At 46.5% G+C, this 18846-nt stretch overlaps 1 protein-coding gene across 1 annotated transcript in view; it reads right to left on the reverse strand.

The window, feature by feature from the left end:
* The window catches only part of HGFAC (HGF activator), a 139016-nt gene that overhangs the window by 47690 nt on the left and 72480 nt on the right, over positions 1-18846 (reverse strand). Inside the window, exons 7-8 of the mRNA XM_073610866.1 lie at positions 12558-12668; positions 3801-3978 (exon numbers count right to left, since the gene is read on the reverse strand). Of these exons, the coding sequence (XP_073466967.1) occupies positions 3801-3978; positions 12558-12668 (289 nt within the window). The remainder of the gene's footprint in view (positions 1-3800; positions 3979-12557; positions 12669-18846) is intronic.

An 18846-nucleotide genomic window follows, 5' to 3' on the forward strand; every position in this document is an offset into this window, starting at 1 on the left:
GGGGTCTAAACAGACCCCTGATGTCCCACTTTTGAGACAGAGAAAGGGACTGAGGACAGAAATTCCACAGGACAGGATAGACAGTGGTGGCAGCATTTACTGGAACCATTCACCTCACATTTTACTCCTGCAGCAGCTGAATGCTGGCGGGGGGGGCGGGTGGGGGGGGGGGGGGGGGAGGAGAAGCTGACAGTCTGCTGCCGTAAAAGTAAAATACAGCCGATTTGATTCTAGTAAATGATGCCCCGTGCTGCCCTTCCTGTCCAGGTGTAAACAGAGGTTGCACGGGCCCCCAGAAGTTACACCCATGGTCTGGTCTGAATAATGTGTCTGGGTTTCAGGCAGACTGAAAGCTGGACACAGGATTAAAAACCTGGACTGTCCGGGTGAATCCTGAACAGGTGGGCAACCCTAGCTGTACTGGAAATGCAACAGGCTGATTCAGGTCCTTGCGCTGCTTGAATTTTCAATAAAATTAATTAAAGTATATATTAATGATTACAGAGCTGCATTCATTTACATTTTATATATCTGCCTGGAGTTCACCTTGTAGCAGTGGCAGCCCGTCCATAGAAACGCATAATTAGAGCGAGAGGCTCTAATTGGCTTAAAAGGGGGGGGGGGGGTACCGAGCACAGCGCCAAGAGCCCACCCAGTTGTGTGACAAAAGCAAATGAATATTTGCTATTGTCTTTCGGATTCTCCTCCCGGCCAATTAGGAAGCGGGTCCTGAGACCCAATTGGCCAAGAGGAGAAGCGATTGTAGTGGACGCCGAGGAGAAAGCGCAGGGGAAACCGCCGTGAAGCCAAGGAGGAGGAGATGTGTGGTGAAGCTGACGAGGAGGAAGCCCTGCCCCGACCTAGATGGGGAAAATGCGACGGTGGGGGGGGGGGATGTGCGACCAAACTTACTGACTGGGCGGGGGGGGGTGGGACAGAGGTTGAACGTGCAGCCTACCTACCGACTGGGGGGGGGGGGAACCTTACTTGCAATGTAATGGGTGGAGTAAGTGTGCAAATAAATGCCAGGATAGGAGGGGCCTAGTGAGTTGGGCCATGGTAGCCAAAAAGCCCAGAGCTATTTGGAGGTAGTCAGCTACTACCAATGGCCCTTAACAGGGCTGAAGCACCCGGTGAGGCAGTTCAACACGCAAAAGGACCAGCTGTAGCTGCCCCCCTTATGGTTGACTGTACAGTGAGTGGAATGCAAAAGGCATTGTAGGCCAAGCCAGTGTCCTCTGACGTGAGTACCAGTACACCTAGGAACAGGTGCAACATCTGGGAGCATGCTCGGCTGGGCAGAGCTATAGCAAGGGACAAGAGAGAGAGATTGGTATACTAATGAGGGCACTTTGTTTTTACACGGAGATGGAAGCTGAATGCTGTGGACTTAGTATACTGGAAAAATGGTCCCAACACTGTGGTGCTCCATAGGAGAGAGGAGATGCAAAATGGAAGATGGCTTAGAAGTTATGTGCTGGCGTTCAGCATCCAGAATGTCTGCTCCTGTGTATGGCGTACTATACCAAATTCTTTAGCATGTCTATGTGATGTTAGATGTCACACCCAATTTTAAGAGGTTCTAGTACAGTGTGGAAAATGCATTACTTGTGTGGACATTTCTTTATTCTTTAATAGTAAGGCCTAAGGCCAGGGATGTCGTGAGCAGGACTAAGGACAGAAGTTTGGGACAATATGGCGAAGGCTTTTATCTACCAGAAGGTGGATTGTTGTCCAATCCAACAAGAAGCAGGGTAGGAGCTTGAGCAGTTTGGCAGGGGGAATAAAAAACAGGCAGTTGAGCTGTGTTTTTACTTCCCACCCCCCTTCCTGCAAAGGCAGCTGCATGGGGTTGAATACTTGCTGTGGCCACAATGCTTTGCAGCGTGGCATGGCAATAACTATACCCCCCATCAAATGAATCGGGCAGCACTGAAACTGCTTGCAATGAAGGTTGTGGAGTGGTAGTGCGTATTTTTACATCGCCTTGTCACCGCCTGTCTAACAACCTCTAAAAAGCGATCCACCGCAGATCACTCTTCAGAGGGTAACACTAATGGAAATAAGCCCTTAGCGTTTTGCAGATTTGTTCAGTGCCTCGATTTCCATCCTGGCACTCACCTACTCCATCTTACGACACCCGTAGTTAAATCCAAATGAAGTTCAGTATCCTGATTTTTGACTGGAACTCGAAATAAGGTACTTGTGTAGAATTCTGAACTTTGGCACAGCTGCAGCATTTCCTGGCTAGCAGTACATTTTCACTGACTTGTTTCCAAAATTTGCTTATTGTTAGCCAAACATAAAACGATTCCATTGTTTCAGAAATAGGAAACATTCGACATAAGAAACAGCTCAGTTTGGGCTAAGTGCATTTTCTGCCGATGGATAGGTTTCCATGGGAACAATCATTCATTGATCAAATGGCCCATTGGTGAGAGCTGCCAATCTTTTAGCGAAATTACAGATTTATCAAATGATCAAATATGCATGGCCAGCATGACCATTATGCTTACCAACATCAAAAAATTGTTTTAGAAGTAAATAGCATTTTTGAAATTCAGAATCATCAACAGATCATTAAGAGGCTAATTAAAACCTCAGCGTCTGATCTCACCTGCGTCATTAAATGACTCGAATGTCTTAAACTCGCACCGCTCTCCTACGTTGGATCATAGGTTAGCCCTGTAACCTATGACTTAGTTGCGGTGCCTAAGATGGCAATTTAAAACATCTACCTGAATGAATGCTTGCATATAAATTATAGGGCCCCTATGGCCATGCAGTTAATATATTGTATACGACGTGTATACAGCATGCTCACATCTGACATCTGCATGTTGCGTTGATTGCATAATGATGCCACCTTCTGGCCATGGCCGATACAGCAATATTTAATGTTATATTGCATATGGATCTAAAACAACCTAAATGTAAGTTTCTCTAATGCCCCGTACACGCGATCCGATTATCGGACGAATGATCGTCCAGTTTTGGGTTTTTTTGCATGCTAATCTCACGTCGAATATGACGAGTTTACTAAAGTCACAAAAATTCTCGTACGACAGAATAAAAATTCGGAAGTGACATCATGTGTTGTAATGCATTTGTATTGCATTTTCGAACGACAGCTGTACTGCTTAAAAACAAAAATCTTACGATCTGGCATCGTACGAAAAAAAAAATTCTGTGCATGCCCGATAGAGTAATAAATCAGATGAACTGTCCTGATCGGCTCTCGAAAGCTCTGTACTAATCGATTCGAATGCGGAATTTTTAGTTCAATTTTTGGATTGTGTGTATGGGGCTTAAGCCCTCGCTCACATTGGAGTGACTTGTCATGCGATTTGACAGATCAAATCGCATGACAAGTCGCAGCCTATTGCAGGAAATCGCTCTGTTCAAATCGGTGCAACGCCAACTTTGTGGTGCCGCACCGATTTGAAAACTTCGTGTCTGCACTACTTTTGGCGATTTCGGGTACGACTTGCATAGACATCTGTGTATGAAGCTGCACAGATGTCTACCAAGTCGCACCCGAAGTCTCACTGATATGCGGCTTTGAAATCGTGCAATTTCAGATGAAGTCGCACAATTTCAAAGTCGCGGTCAACGTGGACTTAAGGTTCTTGCAGACCCACACATTTCGCATAGTGGGAATGCACATTATCGCTTGCATTTTTTTTTTATATTGCGTTCCTGTATGCCACACATACGCAGCCCATTCACTTGAATTCTGCTCTGCTCAGGTGTGAATGCAGCCATATGGACATCATTTAACAAGGAATTAGTGCACTCACCTGCAGTATGGATGGGATCCCAAACCTTTGCGGATATAATCATCCAGCGTGCCGATGTGGATCTCGTGATGAAGCAAGTCCGAATCCCACCGGAGGCAGCTGAGGCCCGAAAGGCTTTTCTTCATAATTCCTCTATATTCAGTGGCGTTATCATAATCATAGCATTTCTTCCTGACATCTAAAAGGAAAAACCAGGCAACAGTCACAAATCTTTATCTTTTAGTATAGTCCTGTGACCGCGTGAAATTGAGTTATATTTTAATTAAAGGAGGAATTTGTGTTGGCTCTCCACTGCTTATTAATACCCAAATGAACAATTTACCGATGAAGTTATCTACCAGCAGCTCTGAGGTCAAATTAAGTTATTCCTCAGCTATATATCTATTATGGAATTATTGTACCAGAGGGTGCTGTTAAACAGTGTGCTGTCTTCTGTGCAAAAGCTATCAGAGATAGGCCTAAAATTCGTTTTTGCGGGTTCATGGAACATCCATTCCAGACAGGGCCAGATTAAGAGCATCATGGGCCTGGTGCTGAGAATTTCGGTGGGCCTTTTTATGGAAACAAAATGAAAATGCAAACAATTTTTCGCTAAAACAAATTAAATATACTCTCACCAGTAATATCAGCTGTGCAGCCTCTGAGCAGCAGCAACACCACCAATACCACCTGCTATGCGGTCTCTCACCAGCAGCAACATAGGGAGACCACATTTCCAAACTGTCATTCAGAGACAACCCCCTCTTCCCAAAAAAAGATGAGGGTGGGGGGTGTAGTCTCGGGGTTGGCGGGGAAATCGGCGGTGGCGGTGATTTGTCAGGCAAATGGCTGGTGTTAGTACTTAAAATCAATCATCCTGATACCATGCTTGATATGGTGTCAGGATGATCAAATTCCATTATTTCAGTTACTACATTGTAATATATAGTGAAATAGTTCAACTCACCATCGTGCAGAATCAGTGGGACCTGAACTTGTCACTTGCCACCAGATGCAGCTTGTCACTTGCCACCCATAGCCTGCCACCAGATGTAGCGTATCACTTTCCACAGTTGCCTGCCGCTAGATGCAGCATGTCACTTGCCACCAGCAGCCTGCCACCAGATACAGTGTGCCACTTGCCACCAGATACAGTGTGCCACTTGCCACCCACAGCCTGCCACCAGATACAATGTGCCAATTGCCACCAGATACAGTGTGCCACTTGCTACCCACAGCCTGCCACCAGATACAATGTGCCAATTGCCACCAGCAGCCTGCCACTAGATACAGTGGGCCACTTGCCACCAGCAGCATGCCACCAGATACAGTGGGCCACTTGCCACCAGCAGCATGCCACCAGATACAGTGGGCCACTTGCCAACAGCAGCCTTTCACCAGATACAGTGTGCCACTTGCTACCGACAGCCTGTCACCAGATACAGTGTGCCACTTGCCACCAGCAGCCTGCCACTAGATACAGTGTGCCACTTGCCACCAGATACATTGTGCCACTTGCCACCAGATACAGTGTGCCACTTGCCACCAGCAGCCTGCCACCAGATACAGTGTGTCACTTGCCACCAGCAGCCTGTCACCAGATACATTGTGCCACTTGCCACCAGATACAGTGTACCACTTGCCACCAGCAGCCTGCCACCAGATACATTGTGCCACTTGCCACCAGATACAGTGTGCCACTTGCCACCAGCTCCCTGTCACCAGATACAGTGTGCCACTTGCCACCAGCAGCCTTCCATCAGATACAGTGTGCCACTTTCCAACCACAGCCTACCACCAGATACAGTGTGTCACTTACCACCAGCAGCCTTTCACCAGATAGTGTGCCACTTGCCACCAGCAGCCTGCCATCAGATACAGTGTGCCACTTGCCACCAGCAGCCTACCACCAGATACATTGTGCCACTTGCCAACCACCAGATACATTGTGCCACTTGCCAACCACAGCCTACCACCAGATACAGTGTGCCACTTGCCACCGGCAGCCTGCCACCAGATACAGTGTGTCACTTACCACCAGCAGCCTTCCACCAGATAGTGTGCCACTTGCCACCAGATACAGTGTGCCACTTGCCACCAGCAGCCTGCCACCAGATACAGTGTGCCACTTGCCACTAGAAGCCTGCCACCAGATACAGTGTGCCACTTGTCACCTGCAGCCTGTCACCAGATACAGTGTGCCACATGCCACCAGCAGCCTGTCACCAGATACAGTGTGCCACTTGCCACCAGCAGCCTGCCACCAGATACAGTGTGCCACTTGCCACTAGAAGCCTGCCACCAGATACAGTGTGCCACTTGTCACCTGCAGCCTGTCACCAGATACAGTGTGCCACATGCCACTAGCAGCCTGTCACCAGATACAGTGTGCCACTTGCCAACCAGCAGCCGGCCACCAGATACAGTGTGCCACTTGCCAACCAGCAGCCGGCCACCAGATACAGTGTGCCACTTGCCAACCAGCAGCCGGCCACCAGATACAGTTTGCCACTTGCCACTGACAGCCTGTCACCAGATACAGCGTGTCACTTGCCACCAGCAGCCTGCCACCAGATACAGTGTGCCACTTGCCACCAGCAGCCTGCCACCAGATACAGTGTTCTACTTGCCACCAGCAGCCTGCCACCAGATACAGCGTGCCACTTGCCACTAGCAGCCTGCCACCAGATACAGCGTGTCACTTGCCACCAGCAGCCTGCCACCAGATACAGTGTGCCACTTGCCACTAGCAGCCTGCCACCAGATACAGTGTGCCACTTGTCACCTGCAGCCTGTCACCAGATACAGTGTGCCACTTGCCACTAGCAGCCTGCCACCAGATACAGTGTGCCACATGCCAACCAGCAGCCGGCCACCAGATACAGTGTGCCACTTGTCACCAGCAGCCGGCCACCAGATACAGTGTGCCACTTGTCACCTGCAGCCTGTCACCAGATACAGTGTGCCACTTGCCACCAGCAGCCTGCCACCAGATACAGTGTGCCACTTGTCACCTGCAGCCTGTCACCAGATACAGTGTGCCACTTGCCACCAGCAGCCTGTCACCAGATACAGTGTGCCACTTGCCACCAGCAGCCTGTCACCAGATACAGTGTGCCACTTGCCACCAGCAGCCTGTCACCAGATACAGTGTGCCACATGCCATCAGCAGCCTGTCACCAGATACAGTGTGCCACTTGCCACCAGCAGCCTGTCACCAGATACAGTGTGCCAACTGCCACCAGCAGCCTGCCACTCCCTCCAGGATGGGTAGAAGGGACAGGGCCAGCATAGTCAAACAAATCCCTGAAGCCCCCACCCCTCCTGATCTGGGATGGTATGGCTGTGTGTAAAATGAATGCCAGGAGTATTGATCAGACCAAGTTCTATAGAGGGGGGTGTGTACAGCCTTTGGGCTCACACTGGTTTGCTGCAGTTTGGGCGCACTGCTTGTGTATCTGCAGTTTTAGCTTGCAGTCCTATTGATTTTGGTGCGCTTTCAGAAAAAACCTAATAGAAATCAATAGGACTGTGGGTAAAACACAGGAAAACTGCGGATACACCAGCAACGGGCCAAAACACAGCAAAGCAGTGTGAACCCACCTAAAAGCACAAGGAGCCAGGGCCGGATTAACATAGGGGCTGATGGAGCTGCAGCTCCAGGCCCCTGCCTTAAAATCGGCCCTCACAGCCAGCAATATAAGCCTGGTTTCTCCTGTCCATAAACTTCTATGGGACAGGAGAAGCTGTGTGTAAATGTAGGGGTGTCTGGCTGCATCTGTGTTGGCTCACTGTGGTTATTACAGTGTCACAGTGCACAGTTCCCCCCCTACACAAATGGCTCTGCCTTCCCCCTCCCCTCTCTCCTCTCTCTCTGTGTGCAGTGAAGGAGCCGTGTGGGCTGGGAAATTATGAACAGAGCAACTGCAGGCGGCAGATAGAAGGTGAACACATATGTGAGTGATGAGCTTCCAACCATCCAAGTGTGAGCTCAGTGACTGGACTCTTATCTCCCTTCTCTCCCCCTCTTTTACCTTTATCTTCAGCAATGGCTCTTATAACTGCAGTCAATATGTAGACTTGGCTCCTTGTGCTTTTAGGTGGGTTCACACTGCTTTGCTGTGTTTTGGCCCGTTGCTGGTGTATCCGCAGTTTTCCTGTGTTTTACCCACAGTCCTATTGATTTCTATTAGGTTTTTTCTGAAAGCGCACCAAAATCAATAGGACTGCAAGCTAAAACTGCAGATACACAAGCAGTGCGCCCAAACTGCAGCAAACCAGTGTGAGCCCAAAGGCTGTACACACCCCCCTCTATAGAACTTGGTCTGATCAATACTCCTGGCATTCATTTTACACACAGCCATACCATCCCAGATCAGGAGGGGTGGGGGCTTCAGGGATTTGTTTGACTATGCTGGCCCTGTCCCTTCTACCCATCCTGGAGGGAGTGGCAGGCTGCTGGTGGCAGTTGGCACACTGTATCTGGTGACAGGCTGCTGGTGGCAAGTGGCACACTGTATCTGGTGACAGGCTGCTGGTGGCAAGTGGCACACTGTATCTGGTGACAAGTGGCACACTGTATCTGGTGGCAGGCTGCTGGTGGCAGTTGGCACACTGTATCTGGTGGCAGGCTGCTGGTGGCAAGTGGCACACTGTATCTGGTGACAGGCTGCAGGTGACAAGTGGCACACTGTATCTGGTGGCCGGCTGCTGGTTGGCAAGTGGCACACTGTATCTGGTGGCAGGCTGCAGGTGACAAGTGGCACACTGTATCTGGTGGCAGGCTGCTAGTGGCAAGTGGCACGCTGTATCTGGTGGCCGGCTGCTGGTTGGCAAGTGGCACGCTGTATCTGGTGACAGGCTGTCGGTAGCAAGTGGCACACTGTATCTGGTGACAGGCTGCTAGTGGCATGTGGCACACTGTATCTGGTGACAGGCTGCTAGTGGCATGTGGCACACTGTATCTGGTGACAGGCTGCAGGTGACAAGTGACACACTGTATCTGGTGGCAGGCTTCTAGTGGCAAGTGGCACACTATCTGGTGGCAGGCTGCTGGTGGCAAGTGGCACACTGTATCTGGTGGCAAGTGGCACACTATCTGGTGGAAGGCTGCTGGTGGTAAGTGACACACTATATCTGGTGGTAGGCTGTGGTTGGCAAGTGGCACACTGTATCTGGTGGCAGGCTGCCGGTGGCAAGTGGCACACTGTATCTGGTGGTAGGCTGTGGTTGGCAAGTGGCACAATGTATCTGGTGGTAGGCTGCTGGTGGCAAGTGGCACACTGTATCTGATGGCAGGCTGCTGGTGGCAAGTGGCACACTATCTGGTGAAAGGCTGCTGGTGGCAAGTGGCACACTATCTGGTGAAAGGCTGCTGGTGGCAAGTGACACACTGTATCTGGTGGTAGGCTGTGGTTGGAAAGTGGCACACTGTATCTGATGGAAGGCTGCTGGTGGCAAGTGGCACACTGTATCTGATGGAAGGCTGCTGGTGGCAAGTGGCACACTGTATCTGGTGACAGGGAGCTGGTGGCAAGTGGTACACTGTATCTGGTGGCAAGTGGCACAATGTATCTGGTGACAGGCTGCTGGTGGCAAGTGACACACTGTATCTGGTGGCAGGTTGCTGGTGGCAAGTGGCACACTGTATCTGGTGGCAGGCTGCTGGTGGCAAGTGGCACACTGTATCTGGTGGCAAGTGGCACAATGTATCTGGTGGCAAGTGGCACACTGTATCTGGTGGCAGGCTGCTGGTGGCAAGTGGCACACTGTATCTGGTGACAGGCTGTCGGTAGCAAGTGGCACACTGTATCTGGTGAAAGGCTGCTGTTGGCAAGTGGCCCACTGTATCTGGTGGCATGCTGCTGGTGGCAAGTGGCACACTGTATCTAGTGGCAGGCTGCTGGTGGCAATTGGCACATTGTATCTGGTGGCAGGCTGTGGGTAGCAAGTGGCACACTGTATCTGGTGGCAATTGGCACATTGTATCTGGTGGCAGGCTGTGGGTAGCAAGTGGCACACTGTATCTGGTGGCAATTGGCACATTGTATCTGGTGGCAGGCTGTGGGTAGCAAGTGGCACACTGTATCTGGTGGCAAGTGGCACACTGTATCTGGTGGCAGGCTGCTGGTGGCAAGTGACATGCTGCATCTAGTGGCAGGCAACTGTGGAAAGTGATACGCTACATCTGGTGGCAGGCTATGGGTGGCAAGTGACAAGCTGCATCTGGTGGCAAGTGACAAGTTCAGGTCCCACTGATTCTGCACGATGGTGAGTTGAACTATTTCACTATATATTACAATGTAGTAACTGAAATAATGGAATTTGATCATCCTGACACCATATCAAGCATGGTGTCAGGATGATTGATTTTAAGTACTAACACCAGCCATTTGCCTGACAAATCACCGCCACCGCCGATTTCCCCGCCAACCCCGAGACTACACCCCCCACCCTCATCTTTTTTTTCGGAAGAGGGGGTTGTCTCTGAATGACAGTTTGGAAATGTGGTCTCCCTATGTTGCTGCTGGTGAGAGACCGCATAGCAGGTGGTATTGGTGGTGTTGCTGCTGCTCAGAGGCTGCACAGCTGATATTACTGGTGAGAGTATATTTAATTTGTTTTAGCGAAAAATTGTTTGCATTTTCATTTTGTTTCCATAAAAAGGCCCACCGAAATTCTCAGCACCAGGCCCATGATGCTCTTAATCTGGCCCTGCAAGGAGCCAAATCTACATATTGACTGCAGTTATAAGAGCCATTGCTGAAGATAAAGGTAAAAGAGGGGGAGAGAAGGGAGATAAGAGTCCAGTCACTGAGCTCACACTTGGATGGTTGGAAGCTCATCACTCACATATGTGTTCACCTTCTATCTGCCGCCTGCAGTTGCTCTGTTCATAATTTCCCAGCCCACACGGCTCCTTCACTGCACACAGAGAGAGAGGAGAGAGGGGAGGGGGAAGGCAGAGCCATTTGTGTAGGGGGGGAACTGTGCACTGTGACACTGTAATAACCACAGTGAGCCAACACAGATGCAGCCAGACACCCCTACATTTACACACAGCTTCTCCTGTCCCATAGAAGTTTATGGACAGGAGAAACCAGGCTTATATTGCTGGCTGTGAGGGCCGATTTTAAGGCAGGGGCCTGGAGCTGCAGCTCCATCAGCCCCTATGTTAATCCGGCCCTGATTCCAGAGCATGGCATAGACAGGATGAGTAGCAGTTAAAGAAGAACCAGGGGAGAGAACTACTGTCAAAAAAAATTTTATGCAACTTACCTGGTGAAACACTCAACAGTGGCAGAATGGTTGTGGTGGAAGAAATCAAGGCTAAGTTGTGCCATTTTTCTTGCATGCTATATGTAGGGGTACTTCTCTGAGACTGGTGCAGAGCAACCTTCAAAGTGGTATACCATGCTGGCATCTCCAAATGCCCAGTACTTACTCTCCTGGGCACCTCCAGATGCCAGGTGACAAGTTTTCTATAGCATCATCAAGGCAGAGGCAAGTGACTTTATGTAACTTTATTGTCGAATAAACTTTGGGAGAGCGGAATTGGGACACAGCAAGGACGTAACAAGAAATTATAGGTCCACATTGCAAAAGTTGCAATGGTCCCCCCAACAGCAGGTGTCATAATTAGTATTCTTAAACCAAGAGGTAAAACAAAAAGGCAGTAGTCAGTAAGAGGAACAAATGCCCTGTGCCAGTGGTCCAGTAGGAGAGAAAAAAAATGGTCAGTCAATAGGAGGAAAAAACTTCCCCCATAAAAATGCCCTGGTGTTAGTTGCCAGTTGGAGGGGAAAAAAGGCCCTGGCATCAGTGGTACGTAACAGGCATGCTGTCCCTGAATTATGTGAAAAACCCATAGACTAATGTAAAAGTATTTATTATGCAATTCCTTCTTTTGGCCACAAGGTGGGAGCATGGAGATGTAGCTTTTTTTCCCCCCAGCACTCAATGCTGGGACAGTTGCATAATTTCCTGCCAGCAGAGCAGGATCACTTCTTTCAACAAGCAGAGCATTCTGGGACATGTAGTCCCAAAGCCAGAACATACTGCAATCTTCAGCACTGACTGGACTACACTTACCAGAAAGCTGAAAACCCAAGGTGGACATTGGCAAAGGAGATAAATTCCACTGCTAAGGGTGGTCTCACTCTCTTGAACATGGACCTAGATCTACAGGAATAAGCCCCTCTGGTCAGTGTAAGTGGGTGTCGTGGCCTGGACGCTGTGGAGAGCCTTTCTGTGAGTGAGCATTCTCCCTGGAGGCAGATGTGCAGCTGCTGGCCTTCCTTTGGCAGAGTGACTATAGGCGGCCACTATTACTTGAAGCCCACAATGTGCACACACAAAAAAAAAAAAAAAATAGACAATGCATGCAGACATCTTTATCTCATCTTCCCCCATTAGAGTCTTCACAGGAGACACTTTGCATAAGTTATCCCTTGTTACTGGACATTGTTGCACAGAGATCTCGTTGAGCCCTTGTTGAGCTATCTGATGATGCCGGATACCTACACTGCAAGGACTCCCTCACTTCTTTCACACACAACTCAAACTGCAAAATATTAGCACACATTAAGGGGAAACTCTTACTTAAAAGTTTGAAGTTGCATTCTTGAATATTTTTGTTTATTACACTGTTTATATTCTGGACCCGTGGTCTCAAGACTTTTAGGGGGTAAACTAAACAAAATTTGCTTAGCAACCTAACTAGGAAGGTGAGACACAGGATTTGACCCAGTTTGTGTTGGATCAGTTCTTTTGGCTTACCAATATTGCAGTATTTCCCAACAAGTCCTCCTCTGCATCCGCACACAGATCTCCCGGTTGCAATCATCAAACGGCAAGCTGCTCCATTCTGGCATGGATTCCTTATGCAGGCTGGGAAAGGAGGCAGGTCACTGTTAGTTTAAATTTAGTCCAGATTGCAGCAAACAGGAATAATGTCAGACTTCACATTTCAGAAGAAAACTTGAGGGAACTTCTAAATTTTAGCTTCCGCAAATTATGGATAGTTAAGGGTTCCACAAAACAAATCTTGAGCTGAACAGAAAAGGTCTTTAAAAAAGGGATTTTTAATCATAAGGCATTATGGAAAAAACAGTGAAATATAGCAAGAATAGTGCTTTTTTTTCCAAGAAGTGTAACAAGGGGGTTATTTACTAAAGGAAAATCCACTTTGCACTGCAAGTGCACTTGGAAGTAAAGTCGCTGTAGATCTGAGAGGAACATGCAAGGAAAATAAAAAAACAGCATTTTAGCTTTCACATGATTGGATGATAAAATCAGCAGAGCTTCCCCTCATTTCAGATCTACACCTCAGATTTAGAGCGACTGCACTTGAAAGTGCAGTGCAAAGTGGATTTGCCTTTCGTAAATAACCCCCAAAGTAAATAAAGACCACACTGGATTTAACCAGGCACTTTGCATTTCCATATTGTCTTCCTTATTGACTGTCAACAATTGCTAATACAGATCACCCTTCTAGCCTAGTACATACTACCAGGGGCGGTTCGTCAATGCGTCTGGCCCCTTTCAGGACACCGGATGCATGGATTCCAGTGGAGGGGGGGGGGGGTTGTATTTGTGAAGCACCTGATTAGAGCCAGAGGCTCTAACAGGCTTCAAAATAGGGTGGGCTTGGGGTGCAGAGAATGCGAACTGAGCCCATCCAGGTGTGTTACAATTGCAAATGAATATTTGCTATTGAAACACTGATCCTCCTCCCAGCCAACCAGGAAGCGTGTCGTGAGACCCGTCGCCTGATTGGCTGAAAGGACAAGTGATCCTATTGGACGCCTAGGAGGAGGGGGGGGGAGACGAACGGCTGCCCGATGGAGGAGATGCCCGCTGCCAATGCCTGATCCTGCTGCAGATGCCCAATGCCTACTGTCAATGCCCGCTGCAGATGCCCAATGCCCACCACCTGCCACCTAGATGGGGTAAAACAGCGAATGTCCCCAAGAGAAGAGGCACACTTAAATAGCAAATAGATCACAATATGACACTTTATTTATCAGATTAGGCTCCATGAGTCCAGGCAGGAGGAGAGCAGAAGACTGACTCTTTATGTCAGACCTCTCTCTTCTGTCTCCTGACACCACAGGTACAATGACAAACACTGTATTCAGATCACTATTTAATGGCTTAGCTTCCCAGATAAACGGTCCCGCACACCCACTGCATATACAGAGCCATGAATATGGGTGTGTGGGCCCATATGGCACTTTAAGCTTCAGTCCCTTTTGAAAAAAGATGGGGCTTTGGATCTTCAACTAGCCACTCTCGTTGGTACACTTAAACTCCAGAAAAGCAGGGCCAAACACCACAACTGGCCCGGATTATCAACTAAAGCATGCAGGATCTTCCTCAGCAAGGTGAAAGAACAATGGTGTCTGTATACAGCGTCTCTGTATCTGAATGGCCTTGTGTCCTGTGGTACTACAGGTGTCAGCAAGGTGACTAACAGCAACGATGTTTGTATACAGTGTCCATACAACTCTGTGTGCAGTGTCCTTGTTTCTTGCAAATGGGCGAAAGCCCGCTCACCCAGTCCTGCAGTCAAGGCACGAACGAACGTCCTGGAACAGGCAGGTTCTTCTAGTGACCCGACTGGTCACCTCACACCGAAACATTTCACACCGTCGGTGCAGATGCATCTGGATATGCACCTGGCATCCCCCTCTCTCAAGCTGGATGTCCCGACTGGCTGTGGATGCCTGAAATCACATGGTGGACTGACCTGGGAGGCAGACCCTCTCCCCTCTGTACAATCTCTTCCCTTGCCTCGTGGTTTCTGAATTCCCTCAGATAAGCAAGGTGGTGTCTTTAGTTTCCTGCTCCCTAGAGCAGGCTGGCTCTTGTAGTTCCCGCCCCATACAAGGCTATGGAGCCGTTTGTAATAGAGACTACATATCCCAGTATCCTTTGCTGATGCTGATAAAGTCCTTCTGATTGGCTCCTGTACTGGCATCTATAATTAGCTCTTCTCCTCCTGCCAATAGAGATACAGGGGAGATAGCAAAGTGGGTGGATACCTGCATTAACCTGCAGTCAGTGAAGAAAAAAAAGGGAGGGGGGAGAAATCCACTGCAGGGCTGACTGGCAGCTCTCCCTCTCACAGGCTGTGTACTCCTGGCGGCCAGCTTGGCAAGGTCGCGGGTGACAGAGTGGGATACCCGCTACAGTATTAAGGTTTAAACATGCACTATAGATACAGATTAAGCCGTTGCGATATAGAACGTCTTTATAAATAAAACCAAGTTTCATAAACAAATATATTGCTTTTTGACAAGCAGAAGTACAACTTGGAAATATATAAAAAAAACAAAAAAAACTGTAAACTCTATTGGCTGTAATGTTGTTGCACATATTACCTGAATATATTACATAACTTTAAATATTGAGAAAAAAAAAAAATGAGAAAATCCTTTTTAATATTTTTTCTTTTAGCAGCTTAGTAGATGCCCCCTACATATTCTTATGTGGTATTACAGTGTTCATTTTTTTTTTTATGCCACTTCAGCAAACTCTTATGAGAGACTTAACTCAGCTGAACCATTCGTTTATGCCCCTTCTCGTTTTCACATCATAGTGGCTGATATATTATGCGCTTATAAAATTTATATTAAAAGGTTTTACAACAAGAGTCGTTTTCCCTAAAGAAACAAACAAACCTTTAAATACCCAACTCCCTCCCTCCCACCCTCAGCCTGTCCCCACCTCACGTAGTAACCCAAATACTTCTTAGGCCTACTGTTACAGTATGTCAACATCTTCTTATTATCCCCATTATAGCTCTATGCTCTTAACTCTTCTGCAAAGCACCTTGTTTTTTTTAACTCTTTCCAACACTCCCACTTATTAGCCCCCTCGCTGCTTTCATCCAAACTATATCTCAAGCGTTCCATGTTGTAAGTTTCCTCTACGGAGTCGAATCATTCCCATATTTGAGGACTTTCAATTTCTTGCCATTTTTTGGGGAGGAGTCTTTTTGCTGCATTTAAGAGGTGGGGTATCAAGGATTCTCTATAATGTTTTACCTCACCTTCCCCACCATGTAGCAAAACTGTCCACGGATCTGCCACAATTTCTTTTTTAGTGATTTTTTTTAACAAAATATAGGATCCTTTCCCAGAATTTTTTGATTTTAGGACAGTTCCGCCATAAATGGGCCATTGTTCCGACCTCCCCACATCCTCGCCAACACTCTGCTGATTTGCCATTTTGATATTTACTAACTTTGCCTGGGGTTGCATACCACCTAGATAAGCATTTGTAGTTCATTTCAGCTGTTTTGATATCTACTGCTGAGCTGTGAGTTAGTTTCAATATTTTCCCTATTGTAGCTTTATCCCTCTGTGAGCCCAAATCCCTTTCCCATTTTTTAATGTATGGCGGGATCTCCACTCCATCCACTGTTAGCAGTAATTTATATAGCTTAGAAATAATATTTTTTGTGTTCTTGGCAATACAGAGCCGTTCCAATCCGTGTCACACACACAAAAAAAAAAAATATGTATTAATAATAATAATAATGCCATAAAACTATCCCCTATTTTGTAAACGCTATAACGTTTTTTACCAAAAAGATGTAGAAGAATACGTATCGGCCTAAAACGGTGGAAAAAAAAAAAAAAAAAAAAGGAGGAAAAAAATTTTTTTATATACATTTTTGGGGGATATTATAGCAAAATTTTCGCTCTTTTTTTGTTTATAAGCGCAGGGGTGATCAAATACCACCAAAAGAAAGCTCTATTTGTGGGAAAAAAAAAAAAACACGTCAATTTTGTTTGTGAGCCATGTCGCACGACCGCGCAATTGTCAGTTGAAGCGACGCAGTGCCGAATTGCAAAAAGTGCTCTGGTCAGGAAGGGGGCTGAAGTGGTTGATTGTGCCCTGTCGTTTTTAATCCAATTTCCTCCTATACTCTTTCCCCAGGTGAAAAAGAATAGTTTTCTTTCAGTGCAATTAACTGTGAATTATATTTCCCAATGAGTTGCTTATATGACACATCCCAAATTTTAAAAACATTTCGTGTCAGTGCTTGCGTGTTTTTATCTAGTGATCTGAAATGTGGCAGGTTCCATATTAGGTTCCCCAATTGTGCATTACTTAGTGATTTTTCAATGTTTACCCATCTTTTTTCATTTTTTTCCCCCTCCCATTCAACAACTCTCGACAGGATAACCGATTTATAATAGTTTTGGATGTCAGGGACGGCGAGCCCTCTTTTTTTTTTTTTTTTTATCTTGCTTTAGGATTCTAGAGGAGATTCTAGGTTTTTTAGTTTTCCAAATAGCATTTACAATTATCAATTTTAACTTTCTGAGATAAGGTTGTGGTAATGCTACAGGCAACATTTGAAATTTATATATAATCTTTGGAAGGAGGACCATCTTGAGAATATTAATACGTCCTATCCAAGATAGCAGTCTGCTTATTAGTCTCTTGCTTTCAGTCATAATTTCGTTCAATAGAGGGATATAATTTAAATTTATAGATCTTCTTCATAGAATTGGCCAATTTTATTCCCAAATAGTTTAATTCTTTTCTCCAGATAAATTTGAAATCTTTTTTCAGCAACTGTTCCGCCACCTGACATTTATGTTTAAGATTTCAGTTTTAGCTAGGTTTATTTTGAAATTTGATAGTTCCCCATATCGTTTTAATGTTTTTAACAAGTTGGGCATTGTAGTCCGGGGGTTGGCTATATAGAATAGAACATCGTCCGCAAATGCTGTGAGTTTATGTTCCTCGTCCTCAATCTTAAGTCCCATTATATTGGGGTTATTTCTTATTGTAGCAAATAATGGCTCCAGAGACAGCACAAATAGTAAAGGGGATAGGGGACAGCCCTGTCTCGTCCCGTTTTTCATCTCAAAGGGGAGAGAGGGTGTTCCATTTATTTTTATAGTTGCTGTAGGGCAGTGGTACAGTGTTTTAATCCACCGGATCATTCTTGATCCGAATCCCATATTTTCTAAAGTCTGTATCATAAGCCCCCAGTCTACCCCATCAACGCCTTTTCGGCATCTATTGACAGGAGAAGACCTGGGGGCTCACTCTTTTATCTTCTGCAGTAGAAGCAGTGTTCTTACCCCATTGTCCCTTCCTTCCCTTCTTGGGGTGAAACCTACCTGGTCAGGATAGACCAAAGTGTTCATCAGACTTTTTATCCGTCTTGCCAATACTTTAGCATATAATTTTACATCCGTGTTTAGAAGCGAGATTGACCTGTAACTAGAACACATCGTCCCATCCTTCCCCTCCTTCGGGATTACTGTAATCATTGCAGCCAATGCCTCCCTACTGATTTCGTACTCCACTCCCAAACCATTCATATATTGAGTTAGCGTCGGGGTTAGGATTTCTTTAAACTTTTTGTAATAAAACATTGTAAACCCGTCTGGGCCAGGGCTTTTCCCCTGAGCTGAATCAGACAGGGCTTCATTGATTTCTCCTCCGTTATGGGATTTTCTAATGATTCTTTTACCTCTTCAGTAATCTTTGGTAATCTATCTTTTTTAAGAAATCATTTATTTTCCCCTCTTTTGTCCCCTGGCTGTCCCCCCCCCCCCCCCGATCTACTGAATATAACTCCTTATAATAATTTTTGAATGTGTCCGCTCTTTTGACATATGGACCAGGTCCCCTCTCTTAGTTTGAATTTTTCTATATAAATTATAGATTTTTTCTTTTGTAGTATTCTAGCTAAGTATTTACTAGGCTTATTTACCCGATATCTTTTAGCTATTCTATTAAATGTTTTTCTTGTCTCTTAGTACACAAGTTCTTTTAATTCGTCTCTTATAGTTACTACTTCTTTATATATTGCTGTATAATGGCCTTGTTTTTTTATGTTCTTGTTCAGCTTTATATAATTCATTGATTAAATTGGTGATTTTTCCTGATCTCTCTTTTTTTCCTTGTTCCTACTTCTATCAGGATCCCCCTAATGTAGGCTTTATGGGCCCCCCATAGGGTGGACATCCCTTCCGTATCATTATTGGCAAAGTAATTTTGAAGTTCTTTTTCCACAATTCCTGAGCAAACCTCA

Source organism: Aquarana catesbeiana, linkage group LG01 (genome assembly GCF_042186555.1).
Source record: "Aquarana catesbeiana isolate 2022-GZ linkage group LG01, ASM4218655v1, whole genome shotgun sequence".
In the NCBI taxonomy this organism is placed as follows: Eukaryota; Metazoa; Chordata; class Amphibia; order Anura; family Ranidae; genus Aquarana; species Aquarana catesbeiana.